General features: G+C 39.7%; 4 protein-coding genes across 4 annotated transcripts in view; 1 reads left to right on the top strand and 3 right to left on the bottom strand.

The window, feature by feature from the left end:
- The first annotated feature begins 971 nt into the window (after positions 1–971).
- LOC140358346 (uncharacterized) lies at positions 972–5,434 on the top strand. The gene is made up of 11 exons (XM_072443128.1): positions 972–1,165; positions 1,254–1,420; positions 1,512–1,664; positions 1,727–1,868; positions 1,936–2,099; positions 2,169–2,303; positions 3,894–4,041; positions 4,126–4,235; positions 4,441–4,602; positions 4,779–4,817; positions 5,007–5,434. The coding sequence occupies exons 1-11, from the start codon at positions 1,078–1,080 to the stop codon at positions 5,400–5,402; spliced, it is 1,704 nt and encodes a 567-aa protein (XP_072299229.1). The 5' UTR covers positions 972–1,077; the 3' UTR covers positions 5,403–5,434.
- A 638-nt stretch (positions 5,435–6,072) lies between these two features.
- Positions 6,073–21,821, bottom strand: part of LOC140358333 (myosin heavy chain, fast skeletal muscle-like) — a 113,154-nt gene continuing 97,405 nt past the window's right edge. Inside the window, exons 66-67 of the mRNA XM_072443103.1 lie at positions 6,287–6,418; positions 6,073–6,172 (exon numbers count right to left, since the gene is read on the bottom strand). Of these exons, the coding sequence (XP_072299204.1) occupies positions 6,155–6,172; positions 6,287–6,418 (150 nt within the window). The 3' untranslated portion in view covers positions 6,073–6,154. The remainder of the gene's footprint in view (positions 6,173–6,286; positions 6,419–21,821) is intronic.
- On the bottom strand, positions 7,177–9,499 carry LOC140358349 (uncharacterized). Its single transcript, XM_072443133.1, has 7 exons — positions 9,266–9,499; positions 9,014–9,197; positions 8,757–8,922; positions 8,545–8,669; positions 8,167–8,475; positions 7,395–7,598; positions 7,177–7,320 (listed from the first exon to the last, which is right to left on the bottom strand). The coding sequence occupies exons 1-7, from the start codon at positions 9,475–9,477 to the stop codon at positions 7,177–7,179; spliced, it is 1,344 nt and encodes a 447-aa protein (XP_072299234.1). The 5' UTR covers positions 9,478–9,499.
- On the bottom strand, positions 9,957–15,656 carry LOC140358340 (myosin heavy chain, fast skeletal muscle). Its single transcript, XM_072443118.1, has 25 exons — positions 15,438–15,656; positions 15,171–15,314; positions 14,945–15,101; positions 14,841–14,868; positions 14,640–14,754; positions 14,452–14,544; positions 14,320–14,383; positions 14,143–14,241; positions 13,957–14,060; positions 13,753–13,891; positions 13,541–13,659; positions 13,325–13,474; positions 13,076–13,246; positions 12,698–13,004; positions 12,538–12,623; positions 12,384–12,471; positions 12,197–12,314; positions 11,969–12,092; positions 11,757–11,893; positions 11,418–11,673; positions 11,091–11,333; positions 10,831–11,007; positions 10,608–10,753; positions 10,439–10,529; positions 9,957–10,361 (listed from the first exon to the last, which is right to left on the bottom strand). Exons 1-25 carry the CDS (start codon positions 15,639–15,641, stop codon positions 9,957–9,959), a joined length of 3,765 nt encoding a protein of 1,254 aa, XP_072299219.1. The 5' UTR covers positions 15,642–15,656.

Raw genomic sequence — 21,821 nt, 5'->3', positions numbered from 1 at the left:
TGATTTTGCATTTTCTTGTTACCCTTGTATCTACTGATAATTTTTTATGTCTAAAATTATTTCACTGTCAATCATTTTGCATTTCGACTGCAAGTGGGTAACATGGCAAGTATTTTTCAACAGCATGACATTAAATGCAAATGGGAACTTGTAGATCAAAGAGGATATAGCATACACCTATCTGAAAAATATCCTCTCTTGATGCAGAGGATTATGTTTCCATCTGGGATTACAGATGGTAATACTAGGAATGATACGCTGCTGTAGGTTTTAATGCCAATGGGTTAGTACTCACGACTTAACTCTTATTTAAAAGCCTTTTACTCTGCTACATCCTTTACACTGTCGGGACAACATCAAACATCGAGTATCTTTATGACACTGCCATCTCTGCTATTCCGTGGATTATTTTGGTTTGTAGACAGAAATTATACAGATATAGTAAATACTTTTTTTTTTTTTTAACTTTACAAAATACTTAACAGGACAGAAGGCAGTTGCTGGGAAAATACTCTAAATCTGGTAAGACATTTGATTTATATAATCACTTTTGACAATGACTAATGACCCATTAATTTGCTGTGCCCTTAGCGCATCATTTCATTTGGCTTGTGTAGTTTGCACCAGCTCTTCAGCAGAAACAGATTTCCTTCAGATACAGTCAATAATTCAAGTGCTTTGCAACAAACGTCTGAACATGTCCGCCCCTTCAGGTCAGAAGAAACATAAGATATTCAGGTTTACTTGTGAATTTGTTGTGATGTCTGCATTTCTTCACAGAGTCAAACAATGGCACACTACACTTTGAAAATCAAGACTCTTTGGCAATGCTTAACTACCAGGTACAGAACTGAGGATTGGTCGACTTGAGTATAAAGAACAGTTAGAATAGTATCATTCAAAATGTGTCACTAATCATCATGGCTCTTCACTTTAGATCACTGTCACAGATAGCACTCCTGAAGTTTGAATTTTATTAACATACTCTATACTGATATTTTGTTCCTGTTCATTTAGGAACTGGGGTCTAACGAAGACAAATTAGTCAATGTGATAACTCACGGCCAACGAGGACGTATGGAAGATCAGCGCTGTCATTTAAATCTAAGCAGAAGTGCTCCATCCACACCACAAAACACACAGAGAAAGCCCATTCCAAACTTAGGTTAGCCACAGTATATGTTGCATCGATATTGTTAAGCAGCACATTGTTATCAAACTTAGATTTTTTTCTATATCTTTTTTTTTTCTAGGATGTGAAACTGAGACTTTTCTGAGCGTCTTGGCCAACTCTCAGAGTCGACGGCTTGATGATCAAAGAGTGTGTCTACCCTCATTACCAGGATTAAAAACGGATCGCTCCAATTCTTGTTCAAATCCAGAATCAAACTATCTGTGTTATATGCTTTCAAAAGTACAGGTAATGTCTTAGGCTCGCATCAACTGTCTTTTTATGTATCCTATTATGTTGGGCAAAAATATGTCTTCAACCAATCTTTTTTTATTTAAAGGGATCTAGGATGGATGACCAAAGGTGCTCTCTGCCACAAATTATAACTAGTGACGTTTTATCTAATAAAGACAGTTTGTCCAAAAATGATTCAGAATGTACACGATCTGCCTCCTTTTGCATCTACCCATCCAACCGGGCATCTTTTACAAAGGTATTTTTATCTGGCCCCTATTTTCTCATTTGAAGGGTTTGACAGTATTCTTTTTTGTACAGACCTTAAATCCATTTGCACAGGATGGCTTCTTTGACATGATTAGTCGATCACAACATCGAAGAATGGATGATCAGCGCTGTGAACTGAAACTTACACCGAAGTCTTCTCGCAAACAAAGTATGCCTGAAACATTAGCAAAAGGTCAGTGACGTCTCTGTTTTTTAAGATGTTTTTGTTTTTGTAGTTAATAGTTTTGTTCTTTAACTAGATTCTGAGGCATTATTTAATAAACTTTCCGCCTCTCAAAGTCATCGCCTTGATGACCAGCGCGTTTCTCTCCCATCATTACCAGGGATTCAAAATGGAGGAAAAAATAATAATACTGCTGAAAGTGATAAAAATTACCTCTGCTACATGGTGTCTAAAGCACAGGTGTGTTAGCTGTTATGTGTTTGTTTATCACTGTTACTTGGTTGTTGGAATCTAACTGTTGGTCCTCAGGGTTCTAGGATGGACGAGCAGAGATGTTCTGCACCTTTTATTTTTCAGAATATGAGCCCTTCTTTTCAGCGCAAAGACTCTGAAAAAGCTCTTCAGAGATCTTCCTCTCTAAACCGCACCAAAACCAGCAAGCAGGTAAAACCTTGTAAAAAAATATGAATTATTTTGTAGTAGAAAAAAATTTACTCTGTTTTTAGAAAAAAACAAATGTTTCAACTCTCATCCAAGAGTCTTTCTGTATCTGCGAATCGAGTCTGGGAACTCAGGTTTTATATCCTACTCTGAGTAAGCCCTGCCCACTGAGTGGGACCGCCTGATAAAGGGATTTTTTGGTTTCACTTGAGACAACTCTTCTTTGTTTTCCAACAGCCCTGTAATGGGGTATCAACATCCTATTGTAACCTGACTTTTGCTCCCTCCTCATTGAGTCCCTGATTAGCATCAGAATTCCCCAGGAGTCTCCCGCTCTAGGGTTCCAAAACACTATTCTATACAACCGGAAGGTTGAATCTTATTCTCCATTTTGGTTTGAAGAAGGATTCTCTTTCTCACGAAGTGGGCTGTCCAACAGGTCTGTCCAACAGGTCTGTCCAATAGGCATGCGCTTCGTTGATATATTCCGCAGAGGGAGGAAATACAAAGTGGGATGCTCCAGACTGGCGCCGAAAGAAGGCGCTATAGGGTGCTGCCTCATCCCGTGAAACATTCAGCTTCAAGCGGGCAAGTGCCGGCCGTATAGCAGCTCTGTCAGTGTAATCACTGTTGGCCTGAGAGCCGGCAAATTCTGGAGCCCAGAAGGTCAGACTCATGCTGAAACAGAGTCTCTGAAGCAGCCACACTGCTTCAGACACTCATATACTGAGGCCGTGTCTTGTCTCTCCTGCTGCCACCCGACCGGCATCAGTTTGGAGATTCTGGATAACGGCCCAAATTTGGGCCAGTTCAGATGTCAGCATGCTCACCTGTGCAGCTAATTTCTCAGAGCCCTTATTTTTCTTAAATTGAGGGCCTTGAATTGCCATGGACAACCACTAATTGACTCAGAGGCGTAGCAAATGACCAGTCTGAAGCATCTTCAAAGGCAGCCAACACACACAAATCGGGGCCTAATGGAAAAATTGGAGCAAGCATCACCAGAGTGGGCTTCCCGAAGATAATCCACTCCAAGCCGAGAAGGGCAGAGATCATGCCCATCATCAAGTTGCCAGGGTGCCAGGCAGGACCAGCAACACAGGGACTCTAGCATTATATTACAGGTGCCCAAGAGAGTTGGGTCGAGTGGCACCTCACTAGCCACTCTATAACACAAATAAACTGTACTCTGGAAAGAGGGGCGCAGCGTCGTCAGGTCGAGCAGTGAACGCCACAAATGACCCGCTACGTAAAGGGAGACAATGCAGGATAAGGTCGAGATGGGAACGCCACTTGTGAACCAACACAAACACAAAACCAGCTACAGGTAACACTACCAGGTCAAGCCGATTATGCCACCAATGGTGTGCAACCAGCTGAAAGGTTCAACCCGTAAAATAAAGCAGTTCAGTACTAATAAGCGGCTATTGTGAACAGAACATGAAAAGCCATGTGACTGTGTCTGTTCTAGATGATACAACTGCATTTTTCCTACAATGCAACACTCCTGGACGAATGAGGGATTACACCAACCTATTCTTTTGTAGATGAATTAATAATCTGAATAAAATGTATTCCCTTATTGGTTTTTAGGAAATATCTGAACCTCAACAGGATCCGTTTTTTAAAATGATGAAGCATGCCCAAAGGGGACGTATGGAAGATCAGCGTTGTTCTCTACCCTCCAGCACACCTGCCACACCCACACACAATGGAAGCGCTTTAAATACCATGGCTACAGGTCAGAAAACATACAGGTCAAGGGTTTGTTTTATTCTTTTACACTGAAATGTTGCAGGCATGGTACATTAATGCTCTGTAACAGGTGCAGAAAGAGATCCCTCCTTTAGTAGAAAGGCAATGCGGTTGGATAATCAGTGTGCAGATCCCCCTTTCCTACTCCGCAATGCTGTTTACAAAGAAGATGCATTACCTGTAAGTTTGGCACGCCACACACAGTAGTTAACATTTTAGAGTTTTTGTTCCTTTTGACCCTTTAGTTTTTGTTTGAGATATGTTGTCAAATATGTAATAAATAATTTTAATTTATTTAATTTATAATTAATCTGAGGACTCTAATACCGGTATATGTGCATATTCATATATATTTTTTATTATTTTATTTATTTTCTTCTACTAGAAACCCGCACCACAGATAACTGTAACACAAAGCACACCAACAACATCAAAGAGGGAATTCACAATGCCTTTGTCCATGCCACAGGCGGAGCATGTTGAACAGGTTTCAGTTAGATCCTTTCCCAAATCGGCTTCATATGGTCAAGAGGCATCACCAGCACAGGTACAGGAATTTAATGTACCCCTTTATAAATTAAATAATTCATTGACCTAAATAAAGAAATGTTTTTTCCAGTCAAAGCCTTAATTTTTAAATAATCTATCGACATTTGATGCTTTTGTCTTTCATGATTGGTCTAGTCCGTAGAATCTCTTACTGATGCATTTGTTTTACTCTAGCTGACAGTTAGAGTGTCCATGAGCTTCTCATCCTTACAGGTAAGAAAGCATTACAAACAGTGCTGATATATTTTACTTGTGCACATATACAATTATGGCCCTGTCATGATGTATGCTGTGGCTACTAAAGTTGCTCACTGTTACAAAGTGGGATTGAGCAATAAATGCAACAATTATTCATAAATGTGTTAAATGATAAGTTCTTAACCATTAAATACTTGTTCAAAGGGACCAATGAACCCTGAACATCCCAGCAGCTTCCCAGAGCTCTTCTTGACTCTTGGAGCACCAGGAGATAACTTGGTGATTCCTTTGAGTCCAGTGCCTGGACGACGTCTTTCCTTCAGCCTCAGCCTTATCCCGAAAGAAGACACGGACGCTGAACAGACCCCTCCAAATCATCCAAGTCCCTGGAAGTCTCACTCAGGACCACCATCTCCTGCAGTCAGGGCACCCCTTCATTTAAGCCCCCAAGACAAATCCATGCTTGATACTCAGGATGTGAAAAATCAAACAGCTCCGGTTAGAAAAGGCAAAGGTAAAGCAAAGGATAAGCCCACTCAAGACAAAGGGAAAAAGATGATAAAGAAAGACAAGAGTGGAAATAAACACAAAACAGGTTAAATTAATTGCTTCTAGTTATTATTATTGATAAATTTTCTTTTCATAATCTATTTGTTATATATAATTTTGTTTATATGTTCAAACTTTATCTCTTTCATTTTAGCTACGAAGGTTTGCACAAAATGGATTAATGTGTTCTGTTTAAACCCTCTCAAAAATTCTTTTTTTCTTTCCCAATACTAATAAATGATTTGTGCTGCCATAGAAGCCAAAGGTTTTTGCCAGTAATAAGCATTAAATTTTAACCATGTAACTGAACTTATGCTTATGATAAATCATGTAAATATAGAATCATTCTATCATCTTTGTTATTACTTTTTTTTAACACATGCAGGATTTTAGACATATTTTCTTCTCATCGTTGTTTGGCCTGTCCTTTATATGATTCAGCTCGGGACCTCTCCTCCCCAATTATAAGTATTTATGTTAATGCCAAATAACCTGTTTTACAAAAATGTCTTCCGCGTTATAATACACTGTTTTATGTTGCACCTTGACATCGAAGCAAGTTCCTAGTTTGTGAATTGTTTACGACAACCTGGCAATAAAACTGATTCTGATTTTGTATGTGCCACAGTACAATGAGAGGGGGATTGTGGGATCGATGGGATTGATGTAATACATTTAAAAATACATGACTTGTAAATAATTCAATAATGACAAAAAGAGATCATATTGATAGTTTTGTTTAATGAGCATAAACACACAAATTTTCTCTCCACGAGACGGAAAAATCAATCAGTAGATTGTCTTCATTCTGCGTCGTTGCCCTGAAAAGAAAAAAAAAGACAAAGTGTTCCTTTTGAGTGCACAATTTAATACAGTTAGTTTGTGTAATCACTTATCATGTATTAAAAACAAATTTGAAAAATGGAAATGATTACCTTTCCAGAATCACGGCTCTTAGCTCTGATCTTGTTGACCTGGGACTCGGCGATATCCGCACGCTCTTGAGCTTCTTCAAATTCATTCTGAACCTTCCTGAGCCTGGACATGTGGGTGTTGGCCTGCTCCTCCTATGAAGAGAACAACATAATAGTCCATTTACTTCATTGGATACAAATATATCAATATGTATTATGACAGAATGTGTTATATTTTTTAAAGTACTTACAGCTTCCTCAGCCTGTCTCTTGTAAGCTTTCACTTTGAGCTGTAGCTTGTCCACCAGATCCTGGAGTCTATTTACATTCTTCTTGTCCTCCTCAGTCTATTAAAAAGACAATTGGTATAATGCAGGATTCACATTGTACATCTAACATACACGGCAAAATGTATTATTTGTAAATACTGTTTGATTGTATATACTATTTGATGATATTTAAGGGACTATAAGATTGCGTGTCATACAAGAAAATAAAATTACCTGGTAGGTCAGCTCTTTGACTCTACGCTCGTATTTGCGGACTCCTTTAATAGCATCAACTCCTCGTCTCTGCTCAGCTTCAACTTCTGCCTCAAGCTCACGGACCTATTACGATTAAGATTAGAGTTATTATCTTGGTCATGCACTATTTGAATAAACATTTCAGTAGACACACACCCTGGACTCCAGTTTCTGGAGCTGCTTCTTGCCGCCCTTCATGGCCAGGTTCTCAGCCTCATCCAGACGGTGCTGCAGGTCCTTGACAGTGACCTCCAGGTTCTTCTTCATCCTCTCCAGATGAGAACTGGTGTCCTGCTCCTTCTTCAGCTCCTCGGACATCATGGCAGCCTGAAATGTAATGGCAATTTAAATTTGTTTTGGCATGAACAGATTGTTCTGCTCCAGTGCTTAAATAAGTGAGCTCACATCAGTGATGGCCTTTTTGGCTTTCTCTTCAGCATTTCTTGCTTCTTGAACAGAATCATCCACTTCACTCTGAACCTGGACCAGATCAGTCTCCAGCTTCTTCTTGGTGTTAATAAGACTGGTGTTCTGTTTGACAGAGAAATGCATGCTTTGCTTTTTCTGTTCTGCACTGTAAATATTGCTGGTTTCGAGACTCAAACCTGTGAGTGAAGCAGTCCAACGCGCTCACTAGCATCCACCAACTCCTGCTCAGCCACTTTACGTCCTCTCTCCGTCTGCTCCAGAGCAGCTCTCAGCTCCTCAATCTCAGCCAGCATCAGGCCATTTCTGCGCTCCACCATGGCCACCTGCTCCTTCATATCTTCCTGTCCTCTTTGTGCGTCATCAAGGTGCAGTTGGGCATCCTGGTGTGGGGAAACGTTTTATGAATACATGCTTTAAAGGCCGGGTAAATAAGATCTGCATTTTATATTTCATAAACAGTACCTATCTGTGATGTCATACATGAAGTAAACATCTTCAAATGAAATTTCACTGACAATCACAGTGAAGTAGATTTATTTCTAATTACAAAAACATTGTACATGACACATAGGTTTTTGTTTTTTGAGTCTTTTATAAGCAAGCCGAGTGAGATCCTCATTTTGGGTTTCCAAATCCAACAACTAATTCTAATTGAAAATAATACCAAAATAACCGATTCCAATCAGAGTGCTTACTAACCACATTCCATCACCTGACACCAGTCAGTGAATTGTGCTAGTGCAGGCTCCAGTAGTTTGAGCTTATTAAATACTTTCAAATGAGGCATGTTCTGTCCATATATTTATGGACAGAACATGTGCAAACACTCATGCAGGTTTTGGCACCGGCAATCCAGATTATGTAGTATTTGTAGTTTTTATATATATATTTTTTAAATCCGTAAGAACACATTCCCTACCTATAGTTGAACTGTGCCTTGTTTCTTACCTTGAGCTGGCCCTGGACATTTCTGAGCTGTTTCTGTGCCTCAGCTGCCTGTCTGTTGGCATGGCTCAGCTGAACCTCCATCTCGTTCAGATCTCCCTCCATTTTCTTCTTGATTCTCAGGGCATCATTCCTGCTCCTGACCTCCGAATCAAGATTGTTCTGCATGGAGTCAATGACTCTCTGGCTGTTCCTCTTGATTTGCTCCATCTCCTCGTCCTTCTCTGCCAGTTTCCTGTCCACCTCACCTTTGATCTGGTTGAGCTCCAGTTGGACACGCAGAATCTTTGACTCTTCATGCTCTAGTGTGCCCTGTCAGACAAAGCAATAATCAGAGTGTAGCGTTATTGTTATACTTTTAAACAGTCTAACATAACATACCTCAGCTTCTTCTAGAGCAGTCTGGATTTCAGCTTTCTCACTTTCTACAGCTTTTTTGGATTTTTCAAGTTCATGAATGCTCTTTCCTGTCTCGCCAATCTGCTCAGTCAGGTCAGAGATCTCCTCTAAATAATGTTTAGTAAGACACATATAACAAATAAGTATTTCATATTATTTAGCTAGTATAACATTGTAAAAAGATTAGACCATACGCTGCAGGTTCTTGTTCTCTCTTTTCATGGTCTCCAGCTGATCCAAGCTCTCCTCATAAGAGTTCTTCATCTTAAAGAGTTCAGTGCTCATAGAGCGAGCCTCCTTTTGGGCTCCCTCCAGTTCAGCTTGGCCCTCCTCATACTTCTGTTTCCACTCTGCCAGGACCTGGAAATATGTGACTTGAGTAAGCATGTATTGAAAATAACATATATATAAATATTCCATTGATTATTATTATTATATAATGTTTCTTAACCTTGTCAAAGTTCCTCTGCTTCTTGTCCAGATTGGCAGCCAGCGCATTAGCTCTTTCCACATCAATCATGAGGTCCTCCACCTCACCCTGGAGCCTCTGCTTAGTCTTTTCCAAAGAGGCACACTTTGAGTTCACAGCCTCAATGGATTCCTCAGCTTCCTGCAGACGCTGGGCCAGCTTTTTCCTGTGATGAAGGAAAGAGTGAGGAGCCTATTGCTGGATCTCAAGCTAGAGAGGTATTGTTCAACGTACTTGGACTCCTCCAGCTCCTCAGTGCGCTGAATAGCATCAGTCTCATATTTAGATCTCCATTGAGCCACTTCACTGTTGGCCTTTGACATTCCTCTCTGCAGCTCAGCCTTTGCCTCCTGCTCCTCCTCAAACTGTTCTCTGAGCAGATCACAGTCATGACGAGCAGACTGGACACCATGAGCCAGGGCGTTCTTGGCCTGAAATGGTTGCATGATTATAACTACAGCTTGTGTGCACCCATCAGTAATAGTAACATTTACACAATACCTTGACCTCCTCTTCAATATGTCTCTTGAGCTCTTCAACTTGCTGAGTGTAAGCTTGTTTACCTCTGGTAAGTTGAGAAATAAGTGCCTCTTTTTCTTCCAGCTGGCGAGAAAACTCACCTGATAAAGTTTTAATTTAATTTAAATTATAATAATAATTCGTTTTAAATTCAAAACAAAACACATACCATTTTCTGTTTGTAGCCTGGCCCGTTGACCGCTCATATCATTTAACTGACGAACGTTCTCATCATTTTTGCTCTTAATTTCACTCAGTTGGTCTTCAAGAGTTCTGCACATTTTCTCAAGATTGGCCTGTTACAAAACATAAAAACACACTAATTTAAGCTTTATGGTTTGGTGTCAGACTGCATACATTTTGGAATATCTGCTTAAGACAGATGTAACAGTTTTTTTTTTTATACTTAAAACTGTTTTACCTTTGATTTAGCCACAGCCTCCATGTTGCTGGAGAGGTCATCAATCTCCATTTTGTACTCGCTCTTCTCTTTCTCCAGCTTCTGCTTGACACGCTGGAGGTTGTCGATCTGCTCTCCCAGCTCAGCCACACTGTCAGCCTGCTTCTTGCGAAGGGCAGAAGCTGTTGCCTCATGCTGCAGAGTGGACTCTTCAAGATCACGACGCAGCTTCTGAAACTCAGCCTCACGCTTCTTGTTCAACTCAATCTGAGCAGATGTGGCTCCACCAGCTTCTTCAAGTCTCTCACTGATTTCCTCAAGCTCCCTGGACAGGTCTGCTCTCTGCTTCTCCACCTTTGCACGAGCTGCTCTCTCAGCCTCAATCTCCTCCTCCAGTTCCTCAATACGAGCCTACATTTGATGACAGGAACAGAAAAGGTTTTCTCATTTGAACCAAAACACTTATGAGAAGTAGTCTCAGTAATTACCTGAAGCTCCTTGATCTTCTTCTGAAGCTGAGCCCCAAGAGACTGCTCATCCTCAATCTTGCTGAGGAGCTGGCTGATCTCAAATTCCTTCCTAAAATCACAGTTTAAATTATTTATGTGTTTTAATTAATTGTTTATTTATATATAAATTGTCAACAAAATATTGTACTTTTTGTTCTTCTCATCAGATTGTTGCTTGTCGTTCTCGAGGTCCATGACGGATTCCTGGGCCAGTTTCAGGTCTCCTTCCAGCTTCCTCTTTGCTCTCTCCAGGTCCATGCGAAGCTTCTTCTCTTGTTCCAGAGACCCTTCAAGCTAACAAAAAGTCATGTTAAAAGTTTGATATGGATATTCAAATGTACTTCTACTTAATTGAATATCTAATTTCATACATCATCAACTTGCTGTTCCAGCTTGGTCTTGGCCTTGGTCAGAGTGTTGACTTTGTCTTCCTCTGCCTGAAGGTCATCCAGAGTTTGCTGGTGGGCCTCTTGGAGGGCTTTCTTTTCTTTGGACAGCTTGGCAATGGACTCATCTTGAGATGCCATCTCCTCTGTCAAGTTTTTCACCTGTATATATTTAATTATTGGATCATTTTGGCGCAGTCAAATCTCAGCTTAAAAGGATTTGTTTAGTTTGAAATGATTTTAACCTTGTTTTCAGTGGCATGTTTCTCTTTCTCCACTTTAGCCAAGGTGAGCTCTAAGTCGTCAATGTCTTTCTTCAGCTCAGAACATTCATCCTCCAGCTTCCTCTTCTTTGCAGTCAGCTCAGCATTGATTTCCTCCTCGTCCTCCAGTCTCTCAGTTGTCTCTTTGAGCTTTGCCTCAAGTTGGATTTTGCTTTTGATGAGTCCTTCACACCTCTCCTCTGCATCAGAGAGATTTTCGCCTTCCTAATAAACATATAAGTACATAATTATAATTAAGAACAGGCGTACACCAAATATCTGGAATAATTAAATTTATATTTTTCATACAGATGCCACTTGTAGCTGAAGGTCATTCTTCTCCTGCAACAGAGAAACCATCTTCTCCTCCAGCTCTTTCTTCTTGGCCAAAGCAGTTGCCAGATCAGTCTTCATCTTCTCATAGTTTTCTTTCATTGACTGAAGCTCTTTCTCAGTTTCAGCGCTCTTCAGGAGGGGCTTAATCTTGAAATAGAGATGCATCCATGGCCAGTTTTTCACATTCATGAATGAGCGGATGTTGTACTGAACAGTGAAGATTGCGTCTCTACAATATAGTGACAATGTTAGTTAGTATGTGACAATGTGACAAAACTCATTGAGTGTCAAAACTCCTAATATACTATTAACCTCCTCTCCATCATTTTGACGAACTCTTTCCTCATAAGAAATCCTCTGCAGAGAGCCTGAGTCATGGTCACCAGAGTAGCTAGTTTGTCATCTCTCATCTCCTCAAGGGTACCCAGCAGACCAGCTTTGAAGAACACCTGTTTTACAAACAATATGTGTACAAGATGTCTATAGACAATGCAACATATTTGAAAGATTTAGCAAAAATCCACCTTTGTGTGTCCAAACTTATATTGGGTGTGGTCCACATCAATGGAGCCAAGCAGCTTCTCTGAAGCTTTCTTGTTGTCCATGAACTGTCCCTCAGGGATGACACTGGCATTCAATACTTTGTATCTAGACATAAATGCATTTATTTGGAGTTTTTCTTTATATTTTCCACTTTTCTCTATTACTATAATCACATCTTAAAGGCGATAACCATATCCATATTCACAAACCTCTGCTTGAAGTCAGCGTAGAGGATTCTGCTGGGGAATCCCTTCCTGCAGATTCTGATGCCCTCCAGCACACCATTACACCTCAGCTGGTGGATGACCAGGAAGTTTTCCATAAGAGCTTGAGATGAATGTCATATGTTAATTGGTATAATTAATGGTAATCATTCACACCGATATTGATGCTTACCTGGGGTCTTAGATTCATTGGGAATCAAGCAACGCACAAAGTGAGGATGAGTGCTTCTCAAGTTGGTCATCAGCTTGCCCAAATTTTCCTGTGTGTAATTGTCAAATGATAAATTGTGGTGCTTTTAACTATTATAGAAAAAGCCAAAACATACCCTAAAAAGTGCAGACACAGTTTGGAAAGAGCCGCCCTTTTTCTTGCCACCTCCACCCTTCTTGCCGCCACCACCACTTCCACCATCTGGTGGAGATAAAAGGCTTTTATTGTTTTCGTTGAGAAAATCTTTACCAATAAAGTTGGTCTCATTTCCTTACCATCACCAACATTATGGGCAGCATACAGGAAGCACAGCAGTTTGTTTCCAGACTTCTGGTAGAGCTGAATAACTGAGTCGTTCAGTGGGTCCTTGTTCTTGTCCAGCCAGCCAGTGACATTGTAGTCTACAGTACCAGCGTAGTGGACCAGAGCAAAGTGAGCTTCTGCCTTTCCTTTGCCTGGCTTTGGTTTCTCAAAGGCTTTGGTCTTGCCCAGATGTTGGTCATACAGCTTGTTCTTAAAGGATGTATCAGAGGCCTTGGGGAACATGCACTCCTCTTCAAGGATGGAGAAGATGCCCATTGGCTGTGAAAGATTTATGTATGTTAGCTAAAACATTTACAGTTGTTATTTATTTATTTATTCACTAAGTTTACCTTCTCAATAAGCTCAATGCAGGCAGCCAAGTCCATACCAAAGTCAATAAACTCCCAGTCAATGCCTTCTTTCTTGTACTCTTCTTGCTCCAGGACAAACATGTGGTGATTGAAAAACTGTTGCAGTTTCTCATTGGTGAAGTTGATGCAGAGCTGCTCCAAACTGTTGTACTACAAATCAAAAGTATAGCACTATTTAGCCTCATAATCATAGTGAGCATGCTTGCTACAAAATACTGTTAGACTTACATCAAAGATTTCAAATCCAGCAATATCCAACACTCCAATGAAGAAGGATCGTGCCTGCTTGGTGTCCAACATCTCATTGATACGAACGACCATCCACAAGAACATTTTCTCATAGACAGACTTGCACAGAGCACTGACAGAATTGTTGACCTATGTGTGTGAATGATGAACAATGCACAAAATTACAAAATAATGTAATTCATTTTAATACTGTACCTGTGGGACGGTTTGACCTTTGGTCACCATCTCATTTCCAACTTTGACTCTTGGGTAGCAAAGAGCTTTCAGCATGTCAGCCGAGTTCAGACCCATGAGGTAGGCAATTTTATCAGCAACTAAAAAGAGGAGATGTATATTGATATACATTTGTTAAATCATTTTGAATCCACCCATACTATAATGTATTATAATTTTGAATCGTAATTTACCTTCAGTGCCGTCAGGCTCGGCCTGCTCCTCGCGCTGCTTCTGCTTGAACTTCATGCCACCATGATGCATCACAGCACCAGTCAGCTTGTAGATGCCTATTTTCTCTTCAGCAGTAAAGCCCAGGATGTCAATGGCTGTCTACAAGAACATATAAAATCAATGGAAATTACTTTTACACCACATTGCATAATTGTTTAACTTACATCAGTTGCAATGAACTCCTCCACATCATCAATGCTCTTGACAGTGATTTCACCCTGGCTGATCATTGGGTAATCATAAGGGTTAGTGGTGATCAGAAGAGCCTCTGAAATATAGAAACATAGAAATACCTGTTTGCGTAAATGTTTTTACCCTCAAAAATGTTAATATAGTGTAACATAACATACCCAGCAGCTCAGGCTTGTGGCCGGTCATGAGCTGGTAGAAGATGTGGTAGCTCCTCTCAGCAGACAGCTGGAAGGTCACACGGGACTTCTCCAGCAGATCTAACGATAAAACAAAAAAGATAAAATAAATACATGACTAGGCTATCACATAAATTAGACGTAACCATGCAGCTGTACATGTTTCAATATCAGCTGAAGCCAGTTTTCCAGTAGTTCCAAAATGGATCCTAATGAATTTACCCTAAGAAAAGAATAGAAAAGTTAGTGCCACGTATAATTTATTATTTTACTTTACTTTATAATACTCACAAAACGAGAGGAGTTGTCGTTTCTCACAGTTTTGGCATTACCATAGGCTTCCAGCAGAGGGTTGGCAGCAATAATTTGGTCTTCCAGTGAACCCTAAATATATATGTTATTCTAAATATCACTGAAATACAACAACTCAACTCAAAAATAAATACACAAAAAATAAAGGAAAAAAAATCTGAAAATACCTGAATTTTTCCAGCTTTTTCCTTTTTAGCCCCAGTCGACCCAGCCACTGCAATTGTTGCAAAGTATTGGATGACACGCTTAGTGTTGACAGTCTTTCCAGCACCAGATTCTCCGCTATAAAATGTAAGATGTGCAATTAAAGGTGACTTGCATTCTAGTATACTGTGTTGTACTGCATTCTGCTATTTTGCAACACTTACGTAATCAGAACAGACTGGTTTTCACGATCTAGGATTTGATAATATATGTATATGAATAAATGTAAGTATATGACAAAAATGCCTGTAAAGCATATCAATCTCACCAGTAAGCATGAACTGATAGGCATTGTCAGAGATGGAGAAGATGTGGGGCGGGGCCTCAATCCTCTTCTTGCCTCTGTAGGCTTGAACGACTTGAACATCGTATACAGGAAGCCATTTGTAGGGGTTGACCACAACGCAGAACAACCCAGAATAGGTCTATGTGATTACAAACATAATTACAAAGCATTTAATTTTTACATGCATGAGAATGAAACAAAGTCTTACATAGATCATCCACGATGAAAAACGCTCTTTGAGGTTGTACAACACAGCAGGTTCGTTGAGGTGGGTCATCATGGCCATGTCCTCAATTTTATCATACTTGGGAGGATTTCTTGGGTGGATGTCATCCTCTTTGACTGTTACAGTCTATGGAAACACATGTTATTGGTTTTGCAGATGGACTCATATGTTGTTTCAAATTTTAAATGTTCAGTGACTTTAAAAGTATTTTGATCATTTGTAAATTATAACAAACATAGTTAAACGTACCTTTCCGTCAAATGTTTCAACTGTTGCTTTTCCTCCTTCTCTCGCTGTAAGTTTACCCTTGACATACATCTCTGTAGGCTCTACCACAAAGTAAGCTGTCTTAGCATCAAAAGGAGCAGTTTGGGCCTCAATCCTCTCCCTCTCTGGCTTCCGGAGGTAAATGGCCGCTGGGCCATAGGCCTCCATCTCTGCGTCCGTGCTCATAGTGAATTTTTAGGGAGCTAAAAGATACATAACACACATAAAAAGTTCACATTTCTCATACAAACACATTTATCATAGCATAATCTCTGGAAGACAGTACCGTATTCTCCCAAAGACAAAGATCCTGTATAGTTAACAAAATGTGTTAGAATACATTTTTGAATTCCATCAATTCATCAAATCTGCACAGTAACACTTTGCTAAGTTGTGCTTACCTGTGCTAGAAGCCAGTTGCTCATTGTCACAGTTCACAGCTGCCCCTTTTATAGTAGACGGATTGTCTCTTCAGAAGGTGGGACCTGCTCATTTTGGTCATGTATTCTTGTCTGTTGTCACTAACCTTGTCTCATGGACATTCACAGCTAATAAATTGTCTTGAAGCAACTGCATCAATACTTGACATTGATAATCAGAAATTAATTAACACCACACTGCTTATTGGTTCATATAATTCACAAATAGTAAACCTGTTCTAACACATTTTGCATTATTAACTGATGATAATTATTTAAGATGGTATTAACAAATTCAAGTCCTGTTTATCCAAATTACAAAAAGGTATTTTTTACTCCCAGTAAGTCTCAAAATTGTGCCTCCTCAATCACAGTAACCAACTCAGAAAGGTTTGTCAAAAATCTCTTCAGTTACTTGATTGAAATGAACCTTAGCATAATTGTAAAGTGCAGATTCTAATTGTATTAACTTATTTATTAAGCCATAGGATTATCTTATTTTATCTTCTGGGAAATGAATTGGCTTTGCCGACAATAATTAATTTGTGCTGCTTATAAAACTTAAATTGCTTAGTCCCTTTGGTTCTCCACGTGTGCTTTGGCAAGTGTTGTGGCTTTGGAGAAGCATGTAAATGTCACTGGTATATGGTTGCAGCATGACCACACAGATCATATGACTGTCTGGAATAAGACTGGAGCTGAGAGCCATTCCATAAAAGCTGAGAAGGGATTGCATATCACCTTGGTATGAAATGGATGCACAGTTGTCATCTAGGCTTGGATAAGCCTCAAAATAAGTTGAAGGCCAATAAACAAAATGTTACAAGTGCCAGAACTGTAATAGAGCCATGAATAAAATTACAATTATTCTCAATACATAATAAGTTAACTTTGTTTTATTTGAACTGAGAATTATCTAATAGTGAGGTAAATCTGGAGAGTGTTTTTTCCTATTTTACACAATTACATATATAGCTAATCTTCTTTTGTCAGAAAACGATATGACCTTGAGGAAAGCAACCAGCCTGATCCTGCTGGGAAATAAGTGGGCAATTGTGTGAGAAAGTGTTGCATGCTCCTCAAGTACAGTAAGTCTTTTAAAGCTCCTAAATACAAATCAAATTAATATATTTGAAAATGTTTTCTTGATAATTCTTACAATTGGACAGTCCTCTTGTCCTTTGTGTCTGAGAAAAGCAAGGAACTTATTGATGGCTTCCTATCAACCATGTTAAATGCTTTATTTGACACAGAAAGACAGGAGGTTATTCTAAATCATATCAATATTGAGTAAGTTGTTTATGTCCATTAAAATTAAATTGTCTATATGATAGGAACAACAGACAGAAGTAAAGCTGGCTATAGGACTTATTTACTAAACTCAACAAACTAAACATAAAACTCCAAGACTTCGTTGTATGAATTACACTTTTTGTTGTAGACTTATACAAAGAAAATAAAGGAAAGTGTAGGCTCAATTCATTGTTGTATGCCACATAATGCCAATGCAAGTTTGTAGTTTGTGGATTTTGCTCACTGACAATAGCAATTAACCTGATTCTGAATATGAGGACATGTAACTACCCTGTCAGAAATTAGCCTAACAAGAAACCTGCAAGAAGCCTTCACAACAAAAGATTTTTTCCCCTTACCTCTGCAGTTGTCTGTTAGACAACAATCCAGACGCAAATGGAAAAAGTTCACGCCAAGTGTCAGTAGGCTATAAATGGACTCAGATGCCCATATATGCCAAATGCCCCAGAGAACATTTAGCACATAATATACATAAGCTGTACAGTTAGGCTATAAGTATTAACATGATTAATAATAATAATCATTTACAAAAATTGTGTGAAATAAAGTAGGAATTATAATCGCTTTCATTAAAGGTAAACATGTTGTTGATATGTAAGAATGTGTTTTATTTATCTGTGTAGGCCTAGTAATTAAATTCCCATCAATCATATGCTTTGTTGAAATTGCTCACATTGTTTACTTTACAGAGTGAGAAGAAAGAGTACATTTAGGCCCAGAAGTGAAACACCAACTGAAACAAGGTCTTGGCAACTTATGAAATAGACAAGCACCAAGGTTTACACTGTAAAGTCAATAGTCTGTAAGCAGGGCTGGATAGTAGGCCCCTCAGTTTTACTTAAGTATTACTTTTTTTTTGTAGCAGGATGACCTCAATTTTGGTCCTGATTTTTTTGTAGTTGAAGTGTATGATGATATTTTTTTTCCAATATTTTGAGAGCGCATGAATATCAATCTGAGTGCAAGACTATAGTGATGTACTTTACTTAGGCTACAGCTCAAATGTAACCTCAAAATTTATATTTTCTCACCAACAGTCTCTGTTGTGCTCCCTCAAGTCTTAACAGACCATCCTGCGATTACAAAGGGTATTTCTGTGCTTACAAAATGTTTTCCTACTCTTACCAAATCTTTCATAGTAGGTGCATTCGGGATGAGCAAAACCTGGGCAGATCCGATTGGTGAATGGATCTATTAAATTAACTGGATAGGGTATTCCTAGCTCAAATCTGTTGTGAGTCGGCCCCAGTGGCCAGTCCAGTCGAACTGCAGCGTCAAAATCTTTAGCAGCCCAAAAAGTATTTTTCTCATAGAGTGCAATGTAAAAACAAACAGCTCATGTTTGGCTTACTTGGGCACCTACAGCTTTAACAAGAGTCGGATTATATAGCAATTTTCGCCTGGTTTCAGGTCATTTGCTTTTTTCTGGATCCAAATCCTTCAGCTTTCTTAAAATCAAGTTTAAATCTTTAGCGTCTGCTCTCTTGGCTTCGCGCTGCTATGCTCCAACAGCGATCTCTCTGATTGGTCAGAGTGAGCTGATTTTCTTGACGCTACTTCCCAAGCTGCAAAGCATGGATCAATCAAATTATCTGCAAAGCTTCCAGATATAACTAGCCATATAACTATAAAATTGATGACTCTAAATTGGCCCTAGTGAATGAATGTGAGAGTGAATGGCTGTCTTTAATGTCTAGTTCTCTGTGTTGGCCCTGTGACGAGTCGGCCACTGTCCAGGGTGTACCCCGCCTAAGGCCCAAAGTCACTGGGATGGGCTCCAGTCACCCGCAACCCCGAAAGGGAACAAGCGGTAGAAAATGGATGGATGGATCATCTTTTTCACCTACCAAGTCCACTATCACATCACGCCACGTATCAGCCTGACTTAAAACCATCAACTTATTCTTAATTCTCCCTCTGTTTCCTCGCTGACACACTGAACCGCACTGAACACACATGTCGCCATTTTTTGATTCTGCCAGTGACCCGTAGTGACCGCCAGGGGTCAGGCTTTCAACATGAGACGTTCTCGTTCGTGTTAAGTTTCATTTTCATTTCATTTTCGGCTTTAAAATATTTCTATCGAGTTCAAGTGATACAAAATTATTCAACACAGCGCTTTTTTGAAAAAATGGTCGGTGAGTCGGCGAGATATGAGACCAAAAAAAATATTTGGCATCATTTCGACAAAATTCTGATAATTTTTTTCAATCTGCTATTTTTTTACCGGGTCGGTCGGGTTACGGCAAACATATTTTTTTTGCTCTGCCTTATTTACAGCAGTTATATGGGCGGAGAATATCATGATTGCACATGAATATGTCAGCATTGCACTTGATTATGTCAGCATTGCACATGATTATGTCAGCATTGCACATGGGTATGACAGTTGTTGTGGAATTTCTGCTAACAATGACCAAGGAAAGGTGACCAAGAAAAGATTAAGCAGAAAAAGAGTTATTTATTTATTCACGTGCACAGTGGATAAATGCTCTTTCCCTGACAGAGGAATGTGTCCCTACCTCCAGAACAATTACAATACACATCCTTTTAAATGCAGTGACAAACATTAGCACGTACGCACATAATCACAATCAAATCAGCTCCAAAAGAGATAGAACAACCATCACACTTGTGACGATTCGAGCTATCTCATTCAGATGTCAATCGGAGGTGTTTTGACACATAATCAACGTCCTGACGCATTAAATGGCCCGATCCTGGCTGATACAGAGGCGTCGGGCAATACTAATCAGGAAACAATATTATTAAATCATCTGCACACAGAAAAACAACACAGATATTAATTGCACGAACTGTCATGGCCTAAAACAACATCGAAATTACATGACATGACCTATTTTACCATTACACAGTATACACGTGTTCAGGGCTAACAGTGTTTGTTGTAAAGTCTGACAAAGGAAGCAGGAAGGAAAGACCTGTGAAAGCTCTCCTTCACACAGCGAGGGTGGATCAGTCTTGCACTGAAGCTGCTCTCCAGAGCGGACAGAGTGTCCTGCAGGGGGCGACACTCATGGTCCAGCATAGACGTGAGTCTAGCCAGGACCCTTCTGTCCCTCACCTCCTCATATTCATATTTCTCGTATGGCAATAAACACTTTGCATTATAGCTGGGGTTGTTGTCCTTTCTAGTGAAATGAAGATAAGTTTGTCATCTTAAGTTCGGGAGCAGGACCACACCCCTCTTACGCCCCTTTCTGCGGCTACACTATTTAAGCATCCATGTCACACGGATCAGTGTCGTGACTTCGTGCCCCTTCCTCCCACCCTCTTTTAATTCTTCTAATTCTTCTAATTTATCTCCTAAATACGGGTATCGAGGCCCGGGAGCCTACAGCCCTCATCGCCAGAAGCCCCAAAACGAAATCCATTTCTGTATATTCGTGTTGCTCATGTTCCTCGTATGCCAAATTAATTTGTCTACGTCAAAGTCATTTTTTTTCATCCCATTCAAAATGCTTGTAAGTCTATGGCAATATTTGTTAGGTTGCCACGGTAACATGTTTGCAGAGAGAGGTATGCCGTCGTTGTCTGGATGTCTGTGACAAATTTGATTTGCAACGTCACAAGCATTTTTAAAATATAGCTATATGTTGTACATCCTTGGGTTCAGCTCACCATTTTTTTTTTGGGAGAGTCTACAGAGCCGCGGCGCGCGGCCGAAGCTGTCATGTTATTTTGTGCCGCGGCTCCTGAAACTGCGCCGCTATTTGACCGCGCCGTTTTAGACTGCACCGGGTTATGGTTAGGGTTAGGGTCAGGGTTAGTGTCAGAGTTAGGGTTAGCCATGAGGCTATATGGCAGTGCCGCGGCTCCTGAAACTGCTGGGCCATTTGACCGCGCCGCGGCTCTGCAGCCACGGCCTTTTTTTTTTAAACACAAAAACATTTTTTCATCAGTCCCGAATTTAAGGTCGAAAAAAAAAGAAATTACGCTATAAAAACTCAAGCTAGAGTCACAATTTTGTCACAATGTGCCCTGTCACAAATGAACCCGTTATAAATATTTTCAGTTGTCCACGACAAATAATTAGTCTTTTATGAATTCAAAAGTAGTCAAAAGTATTGCGAGATGCGCTTTTGTCAGAGCCGTGTTTGATCCAGCGCAGGATCATAATATCATTATTTACATGTCAACTTTTTTGGCGTCGGGCTCCCATTGGCCCCATGTTAATCAATTTTTGAAGTATTTCAATATTTATTCACAGGGTCTTCACTCAAAATTAGAACTCACTGAGTTCTTAATTATACCACTCATAGGCATATTTGTCCTTGTTTACTACTGGATTTTTGCATTTTTCCAGCCCCTGGGTACGATTTTGATAAGTCCATCGTCGGGACGATTCTCGTCCTTCGGCTCGGGCCTAATAATAAAGCAATTTAAACAATTATAATATCTATGGCATATTTATAATTGCATATTATTATTACGGATAATAGACCTACTAGTATTAATAATGATAATATTTTATATGATAAATCATGAAATGTATTGGCATTCACAGTCCCCCCTACATCAAAAGAGTTTTGCCCCTGCCTACATTGATTCTGAAACAATGGTAAGAAATAAGTCCTTGTTATTTTAAATCTCTTCTGAAACTTTATAGAAA

This window comes from Eucyclogobius newberryi, unplaced genomic scaffold, assembly GCF_026437365.1.
Source record: "Eucyclogobius newberryi isolate DKJ021-1_F unplaced genomic scaffold, fEucNew1.0.hap1 SCAF_13, whole genome shotgun sequence".
NCBI lineage: Eukaryota > Metazoa > Chordata > Actinopteri > Gobiiformes > Gobiidae > Eucyclogobius > Eucyclogobius newberryi.
This window is presented reverse-complemented; position numbering and strand designations above follow the sequence as displayed.